Below are 26,052 nucleotides of genomic sequence, written 5' to 3'. Positions count from 1 at the left end.
AGGAATACTTAAGAACAAATTATGTAAGCTGAATTGTTTCTTGCTCCACACGGAAATCACAAATTGTGAAGTAGGTCAATCATTATGATTTCATCATCTGTATTTAGTAGAAGGAAAGCAATACCTGAAAATGTGAAGTTTGAGGCTCATTTCAAACCTCACTTCACCAAAAGTTGCAAGAGAACTCGTATATTCTAAAATACAGTTGTTCCACTGTATCCTGACATTGGTAAATAAGCGCTGAAAGGTCAGCGTAAATCTGTAAGATTTTCAGTGCTGCAATATTTAGCATTTTAAATATAAGCCAGTTGGAGGAACAGAACATATGCTTTTTGCTGATCCCTAAACTTACTAGTCTACAGAATGGGTTACAAAAGATGCTACTTGTACCAACATGCTATAACTGGACAGGTACTGAAAGCAAAGAGGACTTGTCTCAGCTAATGCCGTTACTTAAGCACACACATCAGTTTGTGTTTTCCTTTATATTACGGTTTCCTAGATTGTGATTTTCTTAAATGTGACTACAGAAAAAACTTTGAAGTTATATTATAATGAAACAAACACGCCTATCAGGAGCAGACTAAGTAATTTCTGAGTTTTCCATTCATTCTTCTCTAGCTTTTTACATTTTTCCCTTGATTAGCTGATGCTCTGCCTAAATTAGGTTATGTTAGAACAAACTGCGTGACATGATAAACCTACCTGAACAAAAAAACCTTCAAAAATCTGACAAAGCAATAGGATTTCTAATTCTACAACTCAAAACTATTTTTTCAGGTATTTCTGTTAGTTCATAAAAGAAAACAACTAGGAGAAAATATCTTTTAGAATAAGTATGTGGCACTAAGTACAGAATAGACACTCAGCTATAATCGGAAGGAAATAAAGGGTTTATATCTAGCCTTCAGCCTCACCATCAATACAGTGATTTACCACCCTCATAAATATACTGATATAAATTTTGCAGAATTATATTGAAAACAAATTACTGAAATGCTCCTGTTTTAAATCCCACCCTAGTTCACAGGAGGAAGCAAGGGCAATGTGGAGATCAGACCTAGGCTAGCTTCACAGTCACTGCCACCATAATGTGAAACCGCATCCAACATGCTTGGTTTGGGGAGCTGAAGGAGCCGTGTGTCACCCTAGAACAGAAAACAGAGCACACTTAAGCTTACAGAATATGTGAAAAATTTCTTCCTAAGGTGTTTTCTGGAAAAACAATTCAGTGCTTTTATATTAAAATACAGATTTTCCAATATCAGATTTCTAGATATATACTCAATCTTTTTTTTTTTTTCCACGCTTCTTTCACTGATGTTGATGATGATGATGACTGTTTCATCTTTCATCAAGGCTTCCCCAGCCAAGGGAACTTTGGAGATGAGGATGATGACAGCTGATGACCATCTTCACTATTGTTACTCTAATTCAAGAACCAGCTTAGCAGCAACTACGTGACTGAAGACGTACAGACTGAAGGCATTCATTGACTTACTCAACTTTACGTTAGCTGTAAATATCATACTGCAGTGGCTCCATAGCTGTTGCTTTCTTTTCAAAGGAAGCCCATGTATTTGGCTAAGCCTCATCTCTTTCTGAAGGCATATCATCCATATGACAGTTGGAGCAATTGAGTACTGGGAATTCTAATTCCATTTGGAAGCCAAGACATCCCTCCCATTAAACAGGTTGACGGCAGCTCTGCATTAAATTCCAGCTGCGATAGCATTTTTTATAATACATAAATAAAAATGCATGCCAGAAATTTTATTTGAGGCCTTAAACACAATACAATTCAGGACGACAGACATAAGTTTCCTCTTCAATTTGTTTAACAATCCAGCCTGACAAAAGATTCAACTATTTGCAGACTTCTGCAATATTTTATACAGAGATTGGTTTAAAGATGGAAAGCAGTAATTTGTGACGATAAATCACTCTCAGATGTTACTGGAAAACAACACAGGACTGTTGAAAAATCCTACAGTAGGTATTTCAATGCTTATGAGAGCTGCCAGAGAGAGCAGCCCTCTACTTAAAAACGTCATGTTTGCATCTTGTGGTCACTGGATTTTTGCTAAAGTGTTACTCAGCTTATTCCCCTGTAGCTTATCTTCACAATATACGCAAGTACATTTGGGAACAGCATTCATAGTGATGTAGGGTTACACTTGCCAAAAAATGCTGTTTTTTAAAATTTCCCCACTATCACAAAAATTAATCTCTTTGGGGTATTTCATGCTTTATCTCATCACCTTAAATATTTATTGTGCTTAGAAACTTTGACAATATACTTTCAAGTGTTCTTGTGCTTATTTTCCTGTTAATACCGATAAAATAACACTTATTTCCTGAGGTGGAATGTAAAGTAGCCTTCAGCTCTCAAGAAGATTTTGAGTGAATGATTTGGAAGAGTCATTAAGGGCCTGAACAAAACTGTAATGGGAGCACACAAAACTCCTGCTGGGGAAGGCCAGCTATGCTCTGTGTGAGCACAGGTTCCACTTTGGTTTATAATCACCAGGCACAAACCAGTATTCTTCTTGCCTAAGATCACTGCAAGAAAAAGAACAGTTACATCGTGCCATTTACTTCAGACCGTAGTCAGACTTCTTGAAAATAAACCAGAGTGGATTTGAAAAGTGCAATGTGAAAGCATTGACTCATTTTTGGGTGGAATCAGCAGGGATGCCACAGCTGCTGGAGTAAGGGAAACCCCCTGAAAAAAGCAGCATGTTGACTTACGGGATCACACATTATGGAAATCCTTCACTAAGCACTCAGCCTTCAACACAATATTGTTGTCAAAGCAAGTGAAGTTTTGTAAATACTAAAGCACTCAGCCTTCCACACAGCCTGACAACTTTCAAACACCAGTAGCCAAACACTCTCATCTTCACACTACAGTCAGGTGCCAACAAGCCCAACCTATGGTTTTTGATAGCCATGATCTTCAGACCCTGAAGTCAGGAACTACTGACTTTAATAAGCTAATTTAAACTTGCGCAAATCGGACATCCCTGGTAATTCCTCCCTGCTTTTAATCTCTTGAAAAGTATTGTTTTTCAATGTACAGAAAGATGCAAGACAACTGTTTGCAAAGACTACTGAGGAACCTCTTGTATGTTGAAAATCTCCTCAAAGCTACCTATCGGTATTTGCAATTTCTCAATTTTACTGTGGTAACAAAAAAACCCAAACCAACAGTACACCAGAGAAGGCTGTGGGATGGGGGTGGGCAGAAGTCTAGATGTTTTGGGGAAAAAAAAACATCTATGACCTCGTCCACTTTTTGGTGAAAGTAGTCTACTCTATTAAAAGACTATTAAAAAAACTGAGGCCTCCCACATGCATGATTAGTATGTCATTTCTTCAGGGGCAAGAATTTTGATCATCTAGATGTGTCACATTTTCAAAAAGTTTTGGTTTCGTTACCAGCATTACAAATTTGGTAAGAGTGCAAAAGAGGTGCTATCAGCAACTCACCAGCACAGCGATAAGCCCTGCACCCACCCAAAAAGCAACACCTCTCCCTCAAGCGCGCGCAACACTCAATTTCAAATATTCTGTTGTCTTAGAGGAACCTATAAAAACGGTAATGTTATGAATGAAAAGAAAGCCCTGAGATGCCAGCACTGTTACCCAGGTCAGCTGATATCCCTGTTTCAGTTAACCCAAGATCCAGATAGGTGAAAGTTAATTTGCTTTATTTTTAAATTCTAGAGAAGATGACAGTCTGTGCAGTTTTCCACGAGGCTGAAAAGACCTCACAGGCCAGGAATTAAAAATCTGCAACTGCCTGGGCAGTATTGAGCTCTCTTAGTTCAATTCAAACCATCAGAATAGTCATTTTACATGTCTAGACCTACTTCATCTGTGCACGTACTGAATAGCCTGATGGATGCAGGTTTTGTTCCTCTGTTTTCACACAATTTGAAGAATCACCAGGATCTAGCTCAGTGACATCTATCTTGTTACAGTTCAGATTTACTTTAAGATTTTTAAAAAACCAATCAGACTAATGAAACTCTGGAGTCTTCAGACCTTGTTAGCTTTTCCCTCCGCACATACACACATCTTGGAAAGTACCTTTTTAAAAACTGGGCCCACTTGAACACTGAAATTTCAAATAACATACTTGTTTGCTTACAAAATTTAAGTGTCTGCTTTCCTTCTTCCCTTCATTCAACCATCCTGCCAGGCTTGCATTGCAGCTTTGAAGGCTACCAGAAACATCCAGCCACTGGGCACCTCGTGGAACAAAACAAGTTTATGACAATTCTAGATGCAAGACATTTGTACGAAGTGCCAAAATTAACACTACTAGAGCAAGAATAATAGTGGTGTATTCATAACGTATCTGTCCAAAACAATTCTCCCTTCAAGGGAAAAAGTGAGTTCATGGATGACTGCGCCGCTGCTGGCACGGAGCGAAGACAGGCACGGTGAGGGCCAGCAGGCAAAAGTCTCCCTGCACAGCGCTGACCTCGAGTCACCCATCATCCCTGGCCTCCGCTCCAAGTTTATTGGTTGCACGTGTGTTTTGCAACACCCTGTACTGCGTATTCTTAGAACATACTTTCCAGAGAACCGAAGGGACAGGGCTCACCCCTCCACGACCACTTCCAACCCAATCTCAACAGCAGCAGCAATATCCTTCTCCTCAAGATAAACTAGCAGTTTATAGAACAGTAAAGGATCCAACCTCTATGTTTGCATGCTCTAAAATCAGGTGACCTGTGAGTCAAGAGACAGAGCAATAAATTATTAGGAAAAACAAAACACTACACTAAAAATAGTGTACACGAGCAGCATATGAAGAACAACAGTTTTTACCCAGTCAAAGCTGAAGGCCTTCCACAGCCTCTATTGTATCCTGTGCAAAAAACAACTGACATAAGCAAAGACAGATAAACAAATAAAACCCAACTTTAGTTCCTCCTCGATAACTTGCAAATGTATATTTAATCAAAAGTACACAGCAGGGAACAAAAAAAAGTTGAATTTGGGACCAGCAGAAAAGGTATTAATGTCCAAAGTAAATATTCAATGAAACTTAAATCAGAAGATGTCAAAATTACTTTCTTTTAGGGAAAATTGCTCCAAGCTGCCTTCAGCTCAGAAATGCCAAAAAGTCACTACCTGCTACACATCAGCTACTAACATAGTTCAGGCAACATTAAGGATTCACCCACTTGTCAGGTTTAATAGATTTAATAAATTATTGTGAATGCTCAAATTGAGCATCAGGCAAAAAAAAAAAAAAAAGCCCCCACAAACACTACAGAATCCAAGTGCCTGACAGCCATACTTGTTTTGTCAACCCTTTCAGTTACCAAAAAGATTATACAGAGATTTTCTGTTAGAAATCAATAAAGAAAACAAATTTCATTACTATCAAGTGACAACAATGCATAGTGTTGTTGGAGGAAGAGGATCTTTTCTTAAGAGATAACAAAGAAGTAAGCATAGAAGAGTATAGTCAAAAAGATTTTAAGTTTACATTTAGGAATATATGACTACATTGGCTACGACTGTAAACAGCTGTTTTTTGCAATCACTTATCTTCAAGAACTAATAAAAAACATATCTGAGAGATTTTTAGCACAGAACATTTTATTCTTACCATCTGAATTAGTGGCTGATCTTGAAAAGACCAGAATCTGCCATGAGAATCCAGACAACAAGCAACCTGCCCTCTTTATCCCCAGAAAAACACGCAAATTAGGTTCACTACACCCTTATTGCTGGGTTGGATCCCTAGGAAATAGCATTTAGAGAATTGCTTTCAGTGCAAGTTGGTTTTACTCTTGACTATGGAAAAACACTGTCTGAAATCCTAAGATTTTCCTCAGATAAATTCTCCACAGTCCAAGCTGTGATGAAGCTGGAAACACGCCCTGCCAGTGCAGACCTCCGGGCCGGGCACAGTCCACGTGAATGCCACCTGGGCTTTGGCTAGCAGATGGCAGTGCCTTATCAGCCTGCTCGGGGAAGTGCCAGTGGTGCCCGCAGGACTTCTCATGGAATTCATCATCAAAAATGAGTGTGAAAAAGACATAGAAAAGATTATGCCTCACCAGCATCCAGCCTTGTGAGGAAGGTATGCCTGGTCGGTGTCAAACAGGAAACCATATTTTCCTGTTGTCTTTTTTGCCTCTCAAAGCATCATCCTTTGTAACAAGCAAATGAGGTTGGGTTTTGGGTTTTTTTCCAACTTTCAAGATCTTCCATGGCTTACCACCATTCCTGTTGTCTCCCACTCACTATTGCAGTAAAATTCCAATTAGCCTCTGATGACTTTAACCACTTGTAGTTCCTCTGCCCTGGGTTGTCCTATAGTTGGGAAGAACACACTTGATGCAAAATGACTCTGCTTTCCAGCTTCTCTGTTACAGTGATAAAGGCCTGTTAGCCTGTACACTGGGAGCAAAGTTTATCTATCTCAGTATTATCCCTTTGTTTCCTTACAGCCCTTTGTTGGAAGTCCATTGATTTTGTGTTTGATACTTGCATAAGGTCTGAGGTGAGGATGGTCTTTCGTTCCATGATTGTATAATACCCAGCAAAATGTGATACCTGAATGTGCCTCAATTTGTATCACAGATAACAAATAATAATCTTAAGGAAAGAACTCCAGGAATTTGCTTCCCTTCTCTTTAAAAGTAATATTATGACTGAGTTATACACCTGGAGGCTGAAGAATTCTTTGACCCATCTAGACAATCAAACACAACAATATGATACACTCTGGAAATACAGTTTGAGAATATAGTGGCTTGGTACACAGCTACATGAAGGACTTCCTTCATTCTGTAAAGAAGCCTCCGTTATAGTGTAAGACCCACAGACATAGACGTACCTCACAAAAACAGCAAGAGCTGAAGAAACTACATGTTCTTAACAGCATTGATAAAACAGACTTACAATGGGTTGTTTATGCTTTATGAGAAGTGACCTGCATTCAGTAATATACACAGGTCTCGTTCGCGGCTTTCCCAGGGGACGAGATCAAAACCTTCTATTTTAAATTGAATTATAGTAGGTACAGGAACTGTAGAGTAACTTTGCTATAAAAGTAAGAAAGATAGCACTTGGGGTCCTTCTAGCATCCTGCTCACAGCAGCTTGCTAAGGCAAGCACCTTAGCAAAAAGAGCACAGACAAAGTAGGGCTGCAGCGGTATTTCTCCAGAATCCTCTCCCAGTCTGTAAAAATTGAACCAAAGGGGCAGAGAAGGTCCTACCCTGCCCAGTGGCAAACAGCTTCAACTCTCTCCGTGGCCCCCGCTACAGACCTCCACTGTCCTACAGTGACATTCCTCTACTCCCACCGAGGAGGACAAACGCCTGGCTGCGAGTGCAAGTCAGATGAAAGGCCACATCCACCCCACGAGCTACAGGTTCTTCCTTGCTCCTCTGTACCATGCCCAGGCCAAATACATAGAGCTTCCTACCTCCTTCTCCCTTTCCCTCTTGCAATGCTATTCAAGTTGCAGTAGGTAATTTTCATGTTAAGTTAAATGAAAAGGATTCAGATACATCTGCTCAAATTATAAACTTTCATATTTAAACTAATGCTTTAACTGCCAGGCATTTTAAAGTATACAGTACTTCAGACATCTTTTAGAAGGATCTTATAGGAACTAAAATACGCAAGGCCTCTAGGAATTCATATCCACATTCTCTTAGTTTGTGTTTTCTCCTCCTCCAGCTGGTCTGCTTTGCCTTTTAAAATTTATTTTAAAGTCATAAAACCAACAAGTTATCTTCAGTTTCATAAACTTTGCTAAAACTGGAGAGAAAAAAGTTTTAGTTGCCATGGCAGCAGTGAGGAGTCACTGGGTCAGGATGCAGAGAACTTCTCTTGTTCTGTCTGATCATTTGCATCAGAAGTTCAGCCATCTGTTATTAACTATTTAACAACAGTCTTGCTTGTTAGCACTGGTGCTTGCTATTTAAGTTTGTAGAATCTATCTCCCCACCTTGAGCCCTTTTGTACATGTCCTAATTAATGTGGAAATTAATCTGAGGGCTCAGTTGTCTTTCAGGTAGGATGACCACCATTACTTAAAGTTGGTCAATATTCTCCTTTCTCACCAAGGAAAAAGCATACACTTATGCAGACACCAACCTCTGGAAGCAGCAGCTTTATTGTTAAGAGACTTCAATTTGAAAAGAATTTCATCAGACAGTAGATGATGTGGCTGAACTGCAAGACAGGCTATATTCCTCCCATTTAAGCTACTCCACTATATGTTATATTCCCAAGTTCCACAGCATCCCTCAATCTTCTATATCCCATCTTCTCAATATTGCAGAAGAAAACAGTTTTGTAATTTTATTTCAGAGTATGACTAGCATAGACTAAACTATGTGTTAATAGCAAGGAAATACTGCCTTTTATCCTCTAAGAGAATCTGAAATATCATTAACAAAACAAAAACTTAGTTCTCACGTTTCCAAGCTTAGAATTGGGGTTAAGAATCTTTTACCTTATCTTGACTTCACTATCTTCACTGAAATCTGTAGGACCTAAAGCAAAATACTGGCTCTTTCTGAATCTAGTCCTAAGAAAGCAGGCCAGTCTTGTTGCTCCTCATTCATCATGCTCTCAGAAGAAAGTGGGAAGCTATACAATGACAAAAGCGGAACAACATGACTGTTTCTTTTACTGTTCCTAAAACTACTTCACACACAAAAAATCAGTACTATTAGGAGCAAGTAAGAGGCCTTCAGCAGGAAGTCCTTGTTTCAGTCATTTAACACCTTAAACACTGCATCATGTATGCTAAGAGCACTCTTCACAGGTACAGCCAGTAAAGCTCAGATCCTCCGAACTCATAAAGTAGAAGAAAAATTTGAGAAGTATTTATGTGGGAATCTGGAAAGAGAGTGGCAGAGCATCAGAAGACTAATTCACACATCCAAATAACAAGATAGTATTTTCCAGGCTAGTCTTTCATTCAGATGACAAGCAGACCAGCAGCCTGTTATATGCACTAGCAATATCAGTGTGGCAAGATCTCGTGCAGAGACAGCACTGGCTAAGATGCCTTCTCAGACTCTACGAAGATGAGAGATTTGGTAGATACAACCACACGTACATAGGATAGATTTGATATAATGCAATGGTTTAGAGACCCACATGATACTGTATCAAAACAAGAACCCAGCTTCATTACTTCTGGTTCCAATGAGAATGATGCAACTAAACAGTCTAGAAGTGTCTGAAAAGGTTTTTCTTTCAGCATGTTCAGGTCAAGTCTCCATTACAGATATTCAGCTTCACATGTGAAGGCTTGGTGAATTACATCCAGGGCAGCTTTCTGACTATCAAACCATGTCAACTCCAGAGACTTGGTTCAACTCCAAGAAGCTATGCGAACACTGATAGCATACCTAAGCCCAGGATAAATACAGTCACACTGAGGAAGAACTGTTAAGCACATTTTCTACCTCCATGTGACGCACCTACTAATGCCACTGAGCTGCCTTTTTTTTTTATTTCCCCAGAATAACTGAAAAACAAGAAAATGAGAAACAAACCAAACAGCGCAAATGCACTGTTAATAATAAAGCTTTTAAAGAATATTCACAAGGAGAAGAAATACTCAAGAATTTTATTTTAATGGACAACACATTAAACATTAGATATATAGTATGCAGGTTAAGTAGGAGCTGATACTCTTACAACTTTATTACAACATCATTTCAGTTAGAAATCACACCTACAAGCTGGAAACTTCTGCACCACCGCTGCTAGAACAGAACTAGCTATCAGGGTACTTAAAGCACACAGGAAAAAAGGCATAGGACTTGTTAGGAAGTGTCCTCAGGTAAGGAATGTAGATTAAGAATCCCATTATTTTATCTGAAATAAAGGACAAAACAAAAAACCCAGAACAAACTATTTTCATGACATCTGACCTCTTCTACTGCAGTTTCTTTCTGTATTCATCTTCTCTTTGTGCCTTCCTACTTCATCTCTCAAAACTTTGATGTTACAACCTGTTCACTGTCATCTAAGTGGTGGGTAATTTATCTTGTAGAACTTTGTCAGAACATGTTTGACCACCCAAAATCCTCCTCCCAGCTAGTGAGGCTACCTCCAGCTTCACTAGGTTTGTTTCAGTATTTGCAGTCCAGATTACTTAAAGGGTGGGGTGGAGGGAAAGGAATAAGGCTAGCAGACCAAAGGCAGAGACTGTACTTCTTCATCAGAAATGCAAGGAGCTCTGAAAGAACTGAGATGAAATTGATGATTGTGGAGCAGCATGAAGCTCCTCAGGTAATTTTTCCAATGCTATTAACCTTCACCTACAAGGCCTGCCCTTAAGCTGTTAAACAGTAACCTGCAAAAGTAAAAAAGTTACAAAAGAGACAATATATGCTTCTCATTTAAAAAATTTCTGGGAGAATGGCCAGGCCCATAAAATTGTTTTCAAGCTTTATTTGGGAGGGTAAATGAGGACATTACAACTCTCAAGCTGTGTAAAAGACTGCTCATTTTAAAATGGACACCAGAGCCTACTACAGAATTTTCAATGCATAAAACAAAAGAACATTTTTTATAGTTTTAGAATTGAACTGTGTCACACAGCACAATTCAGCTATTTACAAGTTTCCACGTTGTAAGTCATGTTATTAAGCTTTAATAGTCTTCTGGTACTCAAAAGAATAAAATGTTACACAGGGTCAAAATTAAAAGGCTTCACAGAATTTCAGCCAAGAACCTAGTTTGCCTCCCTCTCTCCTAATATATGGTAATTTTCTACATAGCAAAATGGCAGGCATTAAATGAATACATTTAAAATTTAATATATGCAATTATGAAATTTCACTTTGTCCTCTCAAAAATTCCTTACTTTATAAAGCAATGCTTCAATGATTCAAAACCAATATTCCCACACAAATCACAAGAGTACACTAGTGGAATTGTTGTTCCTCCTGTATCAGGAGGTGAACATCTAATGTCAGCAGGCTCACTTAAGCTAGAGCTGTGGTACCTTTCAGAGGAATACCAACAAGCTCTAGACCTAGGATGAAAATCTATGCAAGTACTTGGTCGGAACAACATTTGCATTTTTTAGAGAACAGGTTTGCATAAAAAGGAATGGATAATCCTCAATTCAGCATTGAGTTCAGTATGTTATTTAATTAGCTTTAAACATAGCATACAGTTGAGCAACCAGTAAGCTGCTAATTAAAAATACATATTTTTAGTTGCCCCCAAAGCTGACATATTTGCATCAGCTTCATTTGCCCCAAGACAAACAAGTAGTGGCAAAGGGCTGATAATGCTTTCATGCATTGTTTCTAGCAGAAATCAAAATACTGTAACAGTTTCCTCCTGCTGGAGGGGAAGGGGAAAAAAAAAAGAGAGAGAGAAACTTGACCTACATAATACGGCACAGAAGAAACTCAGTTAAGCTTCAGGGTGTTTTTGGGAGGGGGGAGAGGTTCCCCCCCCCCATAACAATGAAGAGTCAAGCAGTTACATATGGCTACACTAACTACAACTGTTAGCAGATTTGACATTTAACTAGATGTCTCACTTTTAAGGCTTAAAAATATCCCCCTCCTGTTCCAGGCCATTTAATACTCCTGCTCTAACAACGTAATGAATTAACAGAGTTAATTTTTAGGCTGTCCATTACTTTCCTTTAAAGGGAGGTTGAAAAAAAAACCTCACAAAAATCCAACCTTTCAGAGGCTCAGCATACTGAACAAAAGGAAGAACATATGGTGAAACTGTTTGGTTCTTTAAAGGAACTATTAACAGACTAAGTACAGCACACTTCTTCAGCTCAACCGGAGAGGCAAACTTTAGCATAGACGGATTTTAAATCACCTCTCATAGAAAAAGACCAACAAAAATTGCAGATTACTCTTACAGTTACATTGCTTGAACTTGTTTCAAGCCCGGGAAGACTGTCCGGCCCGGTGCTACCGGCCTTCAAGCCTCCCCACTGCCGCTCGTCCCTGCACCCTCCTCCCGGAGCCCCCTCGCCCCCGAGTCGCCTGTTTAAATTCTATCCTCAGCCACTTAATCCAAGGACACCCTAACTCTGGGAGGGCGGGCGCTGCAGCCAGGTCCCGCACCAGGCCGCCCGCGCAGCCAGCCCAGCCCGGGGGAAGCGGGAGCAGCCGGGGGGGGGGGCCCGGTTCCCCGCCGGTACACACCTTCTCTGCGCGGCCCTGTGCTCCCGCAGCGAGCCCCGCCGGCGCGCCGGCGCGGGTGGGTGCCCACGGCATCTTCCACAAAGGAGGCAGAGTAGGGGCGCGCATAGCAACAGGGCCGGGCGCCGATTGGCCCCGCCGGGCGAGCGCCGGCCTCCTCGGCGGCCCGGCCCCCCCCGCCCCCGGCCGGCCCCGCCGCCCTGCCGGGGCAGGTGAACGGGGACGCGGGGAGAAAAAAACCCACAGCTGCAGAAAACACTAAAATTGGTACTAAAGCGCTACTGTTAACAAGAAGGAGCGTTACTGCCACGCGTGCCGCTGCCCAGGGAACAGGCCGTCGCGGAACTGCCGACACGCGTGGGAGGGCGGGCGGTGCCGGGGAGCGCGACCTCCCGGCGGGCCGGGGCACCCACCGCCCTGCCGCTCCGCTGCCCCCGCGGGGCCACGGCGGCAAACGCCGAGCCGGCGGGAGCCGCCGACACCCCAGCACTGGCACTGCGTCCCAGCTCCCTCTCGGAGGGGGCTCTTAGAGCCGCTGAAAGCCCCGGCTCTGCCCCAGCCGCCGCCAGCGGCAGCAGGGCACGGCCGGCGGAACCTGCGGGAGGAGGAGATCACGCTGCACAGCGGGCACGCTGGCATTTTGCTACCTGTACCGGCAAATAACTCGAAGTTCGGAACAGCTTCCAAGTATCTGTACGTCGGCACTCCACATTGAATGTTCGCACACAGCACCAGTTTTGAAGAGTCAGCCCCGAGTAGCAGCGTATGCGAGGTGACGAATATTTACATCCGGAGTGGAAACAGACGACGGCCCGTCCTCCTGCCAGCCAGCACAAGCCAGCTTCCCACAGCGCTTTTTCCACTGCTCCGCTCAGTCCACTCGGAAGCGGCTCAGCTGCCTCATCCCTCTAACACACACGGCGGGGAGGAAAATCCCATCACTAGCTCTCCTTGCATTACTGTAGTTCTTAAACCCACCTGGTGAGCTCCATACTTCAGTATTTTTTATGGCCCCCTCCTCAATTTTTTAGTGGGCGCTTTTGGGGACTAATTTATGAAGTTGTTTCAAGAGAGTAGTCTCAAAACTGCACGTATTATTCTAGGTGCAGTCTAAACAACATGCCATCCGCATTAAACAATTTCATCCAGTTCTTACCTATTGACAAGAATTAAAGTCAGATGACATTCACAACACTAACATAATCAGAAAAAAAAAATCTTGCTCTCAGCCTAATCATGTCACAAAACAAGACTAACTCTTGTTCTGTAATTAGATGCCATGAAACTATGAGAAGTCCAGATCAAACTAGACTTCACAACCACATTCAAAATCCAGTAGCACTCACCAGCCCATTCAAGAGCATGGCAAACATGCTGCTTCCTTCACAGAACAACAACTTTTCCCCACTCACATTTCATATAGCATTATCATTTAGCAGTGGTTGCGAGAAAACATAGCCTATACAAGATTTTTAAGCAGACATTTTATCCGAGGAAGGTTGGATAACTTTTAGTAGTTGGCCCATTTAAAGACTGTAGATACAGACAGTGCCTTACAGAAAGTTACATGCAAAACATACCATTTCATTAGTCACTGACATTCAAGCTTCCTGTATATTCTATCTCAGTTTGCTTTCCAAGTATTTTTCTTTCATGGACCATTTACTTCTACAAAAACACTGTAGTTTACATAGTTGTCTGAAAAAAGCAATTTCAAGTTTTCTTAATCAAGCAATCACCTAGCCTTTGAAAAAAAGTACTCAGATGATTTTCTATGAAAGTTATTCAATATCTATGGGAGGAATGGGAGGAGTAAGAGGAATATTTATCACATTGGTAAACACAGTATGTTTAAAAGTTTTGCTAACAAGAGGCAGAAGCAACAACCCCGACTCAATTCCCACAGGGGCTGGCAGAGACAGTATTCAGGAGCCACCAGTTGGTTTTACAGGGCCAACTAGCAATGTTTTAGTGAGGAGCAGCTGCCTCTGGATGACAGGCATACCTACCCACCATAATGCTCCTGAACAGTCTCTCCACATTGTGCTACTGGAGTGCAACCACAAAGATCCTTTTCACACCCGATATTCTTAAAATACAGTAAAAGTAGGACAGCATGTTGACAATCCAGCATTTAAGCTTACAGTCCTAAGCCAGCTGTAGGTATGCAGAGCTGAGCTCTGTCCCTGTTTGTGGAAGAACACCCCATAAATTAATGCATCTGGCCTAATAAAATGCTAAATTTAGAAACTGCAACATTAGAAATTCCACCAAAAAAACCCACCTTGAAGCATGCTACTCATTTATCAGTTTGATCTCAGTCTTCCATAAATTCCTGCAGAAGCACAAGATACATATGATAACAGGACATTGCTAGTATGACTGAACATAAGAGAATACAGTAGCACATAGAGATATACATAGGACTTTATCCTAAGCTGCATATTCCAGCATCATAAAGTAGCTGCACTTAAAATACTACTAATACTCTTGAAGTTTTAATACCGTGCAAAATGATGAGTAATAATCAAGATAGACTGAATTTTAACCTACCTTCTGCCACAAACAGGAGAACACTTATTAAAATAAAAAAAGATGAGGTCTTGATAAAAATTGATTTTATCCCAACACAAACTTTAGGAATAAGCAGTCCTACACATTTCACAAAGCAAGAAATCACAGCCAAGTGTGGTTCATCTCCATATCAAGTCAACTACACATCAATTCAGATGCACTTGCCAGTAGACCTAATTGGCACCATCCCTATGTTACAAAAAATGCCCAACTTCAGCCTTTGGAGGGCCGTGCCAAAGCACAGGATGTCTAGTAACGAGCTAGTTCAGAAAAACACTCTAGTTCAGATTCCAGCCCTGCCTTGTGCAGGAAAAGCGAGGTGTGCACATGACCCCTAAGGAGTGAAGCATAAGTGACTTCGTGGCACCTTATGTTTACACAGCCTAGTTGTAGAGACAAGCTAAAAACAAAAGCACACTTCTACCAACACATCCCTTGCTTGAAACAATCATTTTGGATTGAGTTATTAATTTGCAGAATATAAAAACACTAAGCACTCTCATGTAGACAACCCTATTCCCCTTCTCCCCCCTCAGATACTCAGTTCCTCAGAACAAAGCTGAGGTCGGTTCTTGGTGCTTGCAATGCATGTTGAAGAGCTGATAAGATATACCATTCACAGTCTTAATTTATGTATAGTTTTCCTTTTTCTGATGTTTAAACTCAAATTTCTTGAGTGAGAAAGACTACATACAGCCTACAGCATACCTAGAAAAGTTGAAAGCATCAGATGCTAACAGTTCCACTGTGATTTTAAAACAGAACAAAAAAAATCAGTGCATATCAAAGCTGCTCAAAATTTCATACTAGAAGGTTAACTGAGGATGACTACAGCCAGCTGACAAAAAGTATCCTAAAACATTTAGGAAAGGCCATTATATATTCTCAACGTGAAGATGGGATGAAAGAACATACAACGCATATCAAGCATCATCACAACGTTTTCTCTCTAATGGATCCAAAATACTTTCTCATAGAAACTCATTAATCCAGCGAGACTATCAGTAGGAAACATCCAAAGGCAGTACAATAATAGCCAGTTATGCCATGTGAACTTAATTGCTCGATGTAAGATGAGGCAGATGTGTATCCTAGCAGTTTTACATTAATCTCCTGATCTTTACCTTCAAATTTTTCTAGCATTATCAACTATTCCTCCTGTTTCAGCTTCATAAACTGGCTACTTGGTTTTACTCCTTCACTTTTTAACAGCAGGCACACTTCTAAAAGGGGTCCTCCACACCTTGCTTGCGTTAGCATGGTGTAAGCAATTACGCTGTGAGTACTGCTGCTAGTGTAGTTATGGTAGCAATCATCACCCAGCCCTCTCCTCCAATTCTAGTCCTCCAGATACTTTGTTTCTCATGGCTTCTCCATGGTAAACAAAATTTCTTTGGCCATTCAAATAGCATGTGCTTCAAAAGGAAGGTGGTGTTTCCCCCTCAAAATAAAGCAAAAAAGCCAACCTGTTCATTAAAAGTGGGAAACCTTGCACAGGAAATATGCTTGAAGACTCATTTTTAAAGAATGATACAGCAGAGAAAAAAGGATTTACCTTTGAGCAGCATGAGTGTTGATATTAATCCCTTCGACCTAACCGTGCATTCCCAGTCCATACTGATCTTGACAATTTTGTCCCTGTTCAGCTCCACCTCTTTTACTCAACATCACTGGAATATTTACTAAAGCCCCTCTCTTCTTGGTGCATCTGTTCTCTTCCCCCTTACTCCCAAGTCCAACTACTTTTATCAGAATTAAAAGCCCGACTAAAAGTTGTAATAAAAAAGAGCAAGTAAATAGGATGTCTTACTGGGGCTGTGTTGTAAACATTCAGAACTAATATGCAAACAAAATGCACCGATACTTGTGACTTTACAGAAAACTGCACAGAAAAAAAGCATCAACCCAACGTATTAAAAATTCTCTCTGCTAACACAGAAGTTATGCCTTCAACAAGCAGTCATCACAGACATTTACTCAGATATTACTCTTAACCACCCTCTCTGCCCCTCCAAGTCTGCAGACAAAGCCTTCTACCGAACTTGCTGACCTGCGTGGAAGTGTGAGTTTGAGCCATGGTTTGTTTCACTTAGTTGTTGGGCTGGTGCCCTGGCAGGGAACCAAGGAGAACAATACCTGGCAGGGGAGAAGGGCTTCCCATCACTCTGAAAAAAGAGCATGCTGACCACAGCAGCTCTTCCTGCACCTCTCCTTCTCCTTCCCCTGACTCTCAGAAGAAACCACCACCACTCTACCACCTCCCACCGTGGTACTGACTGTACTGAGGACACAGGCTAATACTCACCATCCTCAACTCCACTGAAGTTCTCTCTCTCTGCCCTTCCCTCCCGCATTATACCCAACAACAAGATGATACTTGTACAGCACCCTGAGGAAGAAGCTTTATTTATTGCAGCACAGAGAAGTGTGAAACATGCCCTAGAAATCCTAAAGGCTCATCAGTGGGCAAAAGGAATCCCTGCATGCACAGCACCATTAAGATGTTAAACTAGCATAAGCAGTCACCTGCTTGCAGTCTCACCAGAGGAGTTCACAATCCAAAATGGACTGACTTACCAACTTGGTTCCCAGGGATCTTAATGGAAAAAAAATCACTAACTTCACAGGATACACAATGTAAAACAGATGACATGGCTTATGTGCAACCAGAGATTACTTATTTCAGATATGTTCTTTTTTTATTATACCTCAGAAGAAAATCCAACTTGTTTTTTCCCTAGGAACAAAGAAGTCATACTTGGCAATAGGTTTGGGAAATGCATTGATCACTAAGAGAAAAGTCTAAGTGCCCCATGGTTACAGGGTACTACATGCCTGGAGAGAGAGAGATTGGATGCCTTCCCACAAAATGAAAAGTGGTCAAATCAAAATAAATGTGTATGGGAGGAGCTGAAGAACTCCCCTTATTCCTCTTAAAGAAACAAAGTTGTCCAGAAGACTTCTCAGTAAGACTATCTTGTTTACCTTTATTCATAAGGATTCTTACATTCAGAACAGACATGAAAGTGTCATTAGTATTTCACATGTGGAGTGCTTCCTTCCCCGTGTGGTCATCTGCCTCCATTGAGTCACGCACAGCTCTCCTCTCCAAATTATCCCCGAGAACATCCTCATACTATCCCATTACATCTTTGCATTTTGAGTCAACATAATGTATTAATACCATCCCAGACAGCAACTTTAAATAGTTTTGGTCCCAAAGCTAACATTAAAAGGTAACGCAACAATCACTAGCCAAAAGAACTAGTCAGGCCCATTTAACGAGGAAGAAAACATATTAATACAAGTGAGTTTGATTTGATTTGGTCAGAATAACACTGAATTGTTAAGAACAGCTGGAGAATTTTCATTACTGTCTTACAACTCAATTATATTGTTTACAAGTAGCTTTTATAAAAAAACTCTTCCAATCTTGGTACAGTTATGCATGCAGATCAAGAATAACTGCACATGGCTTCAGCTGTGTGCTTTTAGCTATAGTTATCCCACCCTGCATGGGACCAGCAGAAAAAGGAATATGTAATGAATGTGAAGCCTTCCAAAGTCCAACTACCTACCCAAGTCCAAGAGGCACTCTTCTGTATTTGCATTCACCCAGGTTTACAGACATTCTTAAATTGCCTACTTATACATGAACTTTTTGTACTCAGTAGTACAAAGGTAACCATGCAATTGTATGTGCACTTCTAAAACAATTTAAACTTAAAAACTGGCTTCTGTCTAAACATTAAATACAAATGACCTGCAAAGACTGAACAATTTACTACCACCCTGAAAGACAATGATGTGAGACACCTTAAAAAAATCTAAAACCCATAGTTTACCAAGTATCACATCAGAATGGACAAAGTAGTTATTATATCTATAATTACAGTTAAACTGCAAGACCTTATCGGCTAAAAGAATAGCTAGTAACTGCCAGACTGTTATCCTAAACTTGTTGCTGACAGGATAAAAGTCTATGGCTATTTCACCACCATTTAACAGTTGCTATTAGTGGACGTTTGTCAAAATAACAAAGAAACATTTTGTAAACAGTGAAGCAGACAGAGCAAGTGCTTTTAACAAATGTCATATAGCTGGTTTGTTCCTGTCAGTTACTCTGTTTTCACAGAAGATTTCTAATTTTAATAAGCAAAATTTCATTTGGCAACAAACTCACATCTCTCATGAGAATCTGTATTTATAAATGCTAGCTTATTTTTAAAAACATTTAGAAGCTGGCAGACCTCAGATCCAATAATAGTTTCAACACTGCCCTTAAAGTCCAATCTAATATGCTTCAGCCCAGGGATCTGATCTGGCATGCCAAAGTTTCTCACTTCAGCAAGTACAGAATATGGTCAGAAGGGTCAGTTATATAGCCCAAGCCTATGGGCTTGGCATATCCACAAGCCCCAAAATATCCACCTAAATAAATGCTACTCCAGCAGCATCTGTTTTAGCAACAAGGGCCCCTCTGAAGGCAGCTAGTATGGACAACATCAACCAAACAAAAAGAAAATGGCGAAGTTTTGTTACTAGTATGATTTGTTCTCTCTGAGGAACAGGCACACAGTGAAGAACTCTCACTGTTGAACACCGATAAAAAGCACTCTTCCAACCCAAGAGCTACTGCTACAACAGGAGGACTTCCCTTGCTGTCAACATCTGGGTATGAGCTGCAGAACAGGTATGAAAACTTGAACATAAGCAGGCATTTCAAACCAAGATTTTCCAATTCTACAAATGAATATCCTTAGATTTGGGGGGGGGGGGGGGGGGGGGGGGGGGGGGGGGGGGGGGGGGGGAGAAAAAAAGCACTTAAAAGCTAAGAATTCTTCTAAGTTAAATTTCTGTAGTAGAAATTTAATAAAAGAGCATATATTCCCATTTCTTAGGTGCAAGGACAGAACTGTATTGAAAGCATCTAGACTCCATCCTCAATTGGAAGAAAAAAAAAAGGCTTATATTCCTGTTCACTCATCCTCATCCACTGCATCTATATATTATGTGTTATGAGGACAAATCTGCTCCCCCCAAAGATCAGAGCTAGATGGTTTCATGCCTTATAAATGGAATCTGAGTGTAATATCCTGACCACCTGTCAGTTTGGTTGGTTTGGTTGGGTTTTTTATCCTAAACAGTTTTAGGTTTTCTTTCTTTTAAAGAATAAGCTGGTTTTATTTGAAAGTAATCCACACAGGAAAAGCAGACACCCCCCCCACCCTTTCCTGCCCGTCAGAGCTAGCCTCCCTCGCCACACACACCTTCTCGCACGTGCCCCTGCACAGCAGAGCGTGTTTGCCAGCACGGCTTCCTCCCGGGCCAGGGAGCAGCGTCACCTCCAGCTCATTATCACCCAACCTGCACTTACCTGTGGCAACCAAGCCCGAAGCATTGCCCAAACGCTTGTGGAGTGACAGCTCCACTAAGCAGGAAGCACCTCATTTCCAGTTTATTACTTTGTTTACTGGTTACATCGCTCCACCACGGAAAAGTGCTTCGTGACATTTCACCGAGGAGATATAAAATTAAAGTGTCTGTATCAGTGCAATATAGGACACTAAAATACCATTCATCCTCTTTCAAAAGATATTTTCACTTCCTGATGTCCATACTCTGTAGCACATCATCTTTGCTAAAAAGTTTTCCACAAAATCTTTCACAGAGTTAATATAGGGCATAAAACTAAGTCTTGTTTTAAAAACAAGGACTTTATCCAGATCTCCTAACTTAACAACTCCACAACTCCTAAACACACTGGTTCAGCTCACTTCCCCCCAATCCCATGCCTCCTCATCCTTCCTCCTAAGAATTTGAAGATGAAAAGGATTCAACCAACTGTTCATCTTCATTAATCTTTCCTCCAGCTTTCCTCACAGATACATCCAGAAATCCTTCAGCTATGTTTCCAACAGGAGGTAGTAAACAGACTTTTGTTGAACCCAAAGAGTTAGCTCTTTCCATACCAAACCACCAAATAAGGTGGAAGAAAGTCTCTTAACCCAGTTACTACAAACAGGCCCGGAGGCACATATCCCAGTTTGACTTGCAAAGAAGGAAGGAGAAAAGAAAAAGCAATCTTCAGACTGACTGTTCCTCTCTTGTAGGCAGAAAGCCATTTCTTTAAATTAGGATAATCTCAAGGAGGGAATTAATGCTTCAGAAAGTAAGAGACAACTGCTTTTTGCTTAATTTGTAAGTGAAAACAGAATAGCCTCTACACAGAGAACACACAGCAGAGGAATAAACAAAGCAAGGTAATAAAAAAATAAGAAAAGACTAGAATAAAGTGATAAAAAACAGCCAGCATGCATTTAGAGACAAACAAGCCTGTCTTCCTCCTTTAACTGATCATTCATGCAGTGAGGGGGAGGGAGGAGGAAGGAGCAGTAACTCTGAGCTATTTAGACTATAGTAAGACTTTTGATGTCTTGTAACATTCCCACAGTAAAATATGACTATACCGTAGATTCAACTAAACCACAAGATTTTTTCCAGTTGTGCACCAAGTGTACTCTAAGAGTACATAACAAGCCTTCCGAGTTTGGCAGTAAGCAATCACCCCGACATTATGCAATGTTTTCATTAACTCCGATGGTGAAACAGTGTGTTTATACAGTTTATGAACAAAGCTGAACTGGAAGAGTTTGCAAGCACTCTGCTACGAAGTCTACTTCTGTCTTCCAAACTCAATAAACTGGCAAAGCAATCAGAAGTCATTAGAACGAAGTTCAATAGAAGCAAGAGCAAAGCTCTGTACTTGAGAAAGGAAACGGTGGTCCAAACGCGCAACACGAAGCAGCTGACTAGGCAGCTGTACTGCAGAAACTAAATCGTGATGATATGGATCAAAGCTAGGTAAGCTGATATGTTGTTACTGCAGAAAGACAAAAAAAAAAAAACCAAACCACCCTCAAACGTCACTCCAAAAACATTGTATGTAAGAAAGGGAGATAAATCCTTCTTCTCAGTGGCACTGGTGAAGCCTCAGCTGAAGCAACGTGACCACTGTATTTTAAGATGCTTCAACACTTCACTTCAAGAACAGCAGTGTAGGAAAGGTATAGCCAAGCAGCAGCCATCAGTATTTCAGTTACTGCATTCTCTAGACTGGTATAGAGGTAGTCACATGAACGTGCTTAACCACTGCCCTTCCACGCTGACACCCCACCTGATGGGTAAGTCCCAAGTGATGCTCATGAGATGTCCTGTCAATGCCCTGTCCTTTGCACGGCAAAGGAGTAAGTCCGCATTTTTACAGGTGCTTTCAAACCTCTCTTCCTCACTTGCAAAACTGCTCCATGGGTTTGCTATGCAACACATTCCATCTCCTCCATACTGCTCTCATATACTGCATGTTTATATCTGTAATTTTCAAACTTTCCTTATTATAAAGGGAGGTAAGTACCTCAGGGCCAAATTTCCCTTTTTTCTTCATTTCTGCTCATCCCTCTCACCTCCTTAAATTAAAAACATTCTATAACATTTCCCACTGTTAAAAAAAGTGGTTGCACATTTAGATCTCCCCTTTCTTCTCCTGCACCACCCATTTTTGCTGGTGATAACAAGAATCTTATTGGAATTATGACAAAGGCTAAACCATACCTTCTCCCAACATGCCTGGGCATTATAATCTTATTAAGTATAGTTTTAAGCTTAATTCTAAGTACAAGAACTACACCTCTCTGCTCCAAATGGATTCTGATATAATTATTTGTAAGAATGAAAAACCTCCAAAACATTTCAAGTCTTTTTAAGTCTGTTTCTTTATGTTTCACTTGGTGTGTGGATTTGCAGTCTTCTCAGGATTTTGAGGGTCTGTAGAAAAGTGAAGACTGTGGCAAGCGGAGTGGTCTGCTTCTCCCCTGTCCTTTGCTATTAATTTGCAACGATTGGCAGCAGGTGACTGCACACTTGACCACTTGTATCCTGTGGTGCAGCTGCTATGCAGAAAGCAGCACATGTAAATATTTGCATGATTCGTGCCTCCTAAGAGTCTCTGTGGGCCGCATGTGGCATTTAGGCAGCACTTTCACAACCCCCTTTGTGCATAGTATTGCTCTATTAGATTAGCACACAGTTAAGCTAGAGGTATCTACTAAACTGTTTGCCAAGATCCACGATTTATTTCAAGATTTTTGTTAATTATCTTAAAAGAATTTCAAGACATTACTTCTGAAGGGTTTCACCCAGTTTGTGATAGACATTTTACAACAGATATGAATCTCAATTTATTAACTCTTAGCTTAGGGCAAAAAAAACCCAACCCAACAACCTAATAACTTGCTTTCTTTATAAATTTGGTTCCCTCTACACCAGACTGGTTAAAAAAGGCATCTGATCACTTATCATACAGCAACTAAAAATGTTCCCAACGTTCCAACTTTTTCTGCCTAAAAATTAAAGAATAGACTAAGGTCATACAGAGCTTTTGAACTGCTACAGCAGAACATTTTAAAGCTGTAAATATTGACTTGGGTTTTACCTGGCTATTTTGAAATTTTATTTCACCTTGACAGTAAATAGTTTCCAGACTTCAGGGTCTGGTATTAAAATCTAAAGATATTCTAAAAACAACCTGCCTTGCTGCACAATCGACCAGGTGAAGGTTTAAGCAATTAAGAAACAAGGAGGAAAGCAAAGAGAAAAGCCCATTTCAAATCCCTAGTACTTAAACCCCACTAATTTATGCATGTATTTATGATCATTTCTGTACTATCTGTGCTATCATCACACCATATAATCCTTACAGCATATATATATACAAGAAATCCACCTAAGAGTCGTCATTTATGCAGTGTCGCTATTAGGAAACATGTCATTAACAAACCTAATTAAGATGTGTATGTCATGTAAGTGTTAGTATTTAATACACGGCTATCTAAGCTATATTAAAGTTTCTCAAAACACCAAAGTGATAACAACACAAAATGAATGTGTTTTTAAAACTGAAAGTAACCAGGTAAACAATAGAATCATCAAAACTTTAAGAAACCCAAATATCTAAGCAAGAAATTGTTTTAATTAACACTCAGAATTCTACGATGAGCAGTCATAAGATTTTTTCAAACAAATAATCTTGCTTTAACTATCAGGAATCAATAATCACTGCTCATGTGGATCAAAATAGAAGTCATGACATATTTTCAACTCTAGGGGCATCAGCAGCTGTTGCTATACTGCAAAAGAGCTAAAGTGTTATAAACATATGCGTAGACAGTCGACTTTATTTTTCTGTAAAACCAGATGTCAGTAATCCAGATAAGATATAACCAAATGATCGTGAAAAATCAGTATTTCAGCATGCTTGTTATGATACATTTCCTTTATAACTGGAACAAAAACCACTGTCAGATTATAAAACAACGCAGATGGAAGTTATGGTTATTTTCAGGGTGTTCTTCAGCTACATTTTGACATTTCTGTACACGTGCTGGCATTGTCTGTCGGTGCCCGATTTGCCTTTGACCGACTCTCGCCTCAGCACTGCAGTTCTGTGCTAACAAGTCGACTGTATTTGACACACAAACTGCAGCATTCCCAGCGCAAAAGCAGTTTGCTACGGTGTTTGTCTCCCTTCCATCCAACCAAGACAATGGAAAGCCGAAGGGCAGGCAGGACATCGGGCTGTTAATCACCTTCGCAGGGTACCTTCCAGTGTCCCACTCTCATTAGCATTTCCCGAGTTGAACCCGAGTAGCTGGATTCTCTCCCATCCCCCAAAATGCCAGGGGAGGGGATAAGGAAATAGAGCGAAACAAAATACCAGGCTACTTCTAGTCCTAGAAACAAAAGGGGAAAGAAAGAAAAAAAAAAAAGAAAGAAATATCTTGATAAACCGTTTACCTCGTTCCGGCTTCATTTTCTCCGTTTCCTCAGGGAGGTCTGAGAGGAGCCGAAGCGCTCTGCTGCTCTCCCCGCGAAGACTGGCTGTCGCTGCCTCCAGCTAGCGATATCAATTATTTTTCGTGTGTAAAAACAACAAGCGCCGCCGGGGGCTCGCCCGGCCCCGCCGCTAGCAGCTGGGCCCGCCGGCAGGCAGGCTGGCGGCGGCCGGCCGGGGGAGGCTGAGCGCCGGCGGCCTCTCCCCGCGCCCGGCCAGGGTGTCCTTCCGTGACACGGCGCCGAGCGGGGCTATTTATAACCTGCCGGGGAAAAAATCCCACAACAACAGACCTCGGCTCACCCCCGGCCGCGCCGGCTCTGAGTCACCGCGGCCCCGGGCGATGGCAGCCCCGGCCGGAGTTCCCTCCCTCCCTCCCTCTCGCCTGCCCCGAGGAGGGCAGCGAGCGGCCCCCCACCCCACCCCGCCCCGCCGGGCCCCCAGCCCCCGCCCCGTCACCGGCCGGCGGCTGGCGGCGGGGGGCTGCCCGGCACCTTCATCCCCGGCCCCGCCGCTGCCGCCCGGGCTGCCGGGCCGTGCCCCCCGCGCTTCGCCCCGGTCAGACAGCCCGCCCCTCCCGCCGCCGCGGAGCGCTGCTCTCCATGGCTCTGCCTCCTGCCCTTCCTCCTCCTCCTCGCCGCTGACTAACTCCCCTCCTCTCCGCCGGGCACTCCCCGCCTCCCGCCGAGCGGGGCACACACATCACAGCCCGGCGGCGGTGGGCAGGGCAGCTCGGCCGCGGGGGACCCGCCACGCCCGGCCGCCGACAGGGGAGAGCGCGGCAGCCGCCCGCCGGCACCGGGGGACCGCGCTCCGCGCCCGCCCCGCGCGGCGCTCATCCCGCCCCCGGGCCGGGCCCAACCGCCCCGTTCCGCCCCGCCCCTCGCCCGCCTCACGTGCCCCACGGCGGCCAATCCCCTGCCCTCACTTCCTGCCTCGCTGCCCGCCCGCCGAGCAACTCGGTTGTCACGGCAACAGAGAGCCGGCCTGGCTGGGGCCTGCCGGCGGTGGCGGGCCCGGCCCGGCCCGGCCCGGTAGCGAGGAGCGCGGCCGCCGCTGCCCCGGCGACACGCCGCCCCGCTGCGCTGCAGACGGCGCCGCTGCGGTTTATCGGTTTACCCAAACGGCATCCTCCCCTCCTACCTTCCCCCCCTAGGTATTTTGGCAGGCAGGTTCCCGCCCCGTGGAGGAGAGCGGGCCCTCGCTTACCCGGCTCCGGCGGAGGCTGGCGCGGCCCCTCAACCCGTTCCCGCGAAGGGCCTTTCCCGCAGTGCCGTCAGCCGCTTGCCGGCTCTTCCCCTCTGCCCTGGACAGCTACACCGGTGCTCCCACGCTGGCCCCCTGTATTTCCGCGCGAGCCCATCGCTGCAGGGATTTGTATATGTGTGTGTGTATATATATA

At 42.5% G+C, this 26,052-nt stretch overlaps 1 protein-coding gene across 3 annotated transcripts in view; it reads right to left on the bottom strand.

The window, feature by feature from the left end:
* Positions 1-24,809, bottom strand: part of ATOSA (atos homolog A) — a 49,012-nt gene extending 24,203 nt beyond the window's left edge. For 2 of the 3 annotated variants that reach the window (XM_050903016.1, XM_050903019.1), the window contains exons 1-2: positions 24,614-24,623; positions 1,061-1,148 (exon numbers count right to left, since the gene is read on the bottom strand). In XM_050903016.1, the coding sequence (XP_050758973.1) occupies positions 1,061-1,112 (52 nt within the window). In that variant the 5' untranslated portion in view covers positions 1,113-1,148; positions 24,614-24,623. Of the gene's footprint in view, positions 1-1,060; positions 1,149-24,613 lie in introns of all 3 variants that reach the window. The other variant, XM_050903017.1, reaches the window with a different exon arrangement.
* Between the last annotated feature and the right edge of the window lie 1,243 nt (positions 24,810-26,052).

The sequence above is a fragment of the Gymnogyps californianus genome, chromosome 11, assembly GCF_018139145.2.
Source record: "Gymnogyps californianus isolate 813 chromosome 11, ASM1813914v2, whole genome shotgun sequence".
Taxonomy (NCBI): Eukaryota; Metazoa; Chordata; class Aves; order Accipitriformes; family Cathartidae; genus Gymnogyps; species Gymnogyps californianus.
Note: the sequence above shows the minus strand (reverse complement) of the source record. Positions and strands in the feature narration are given on the sequence as shown.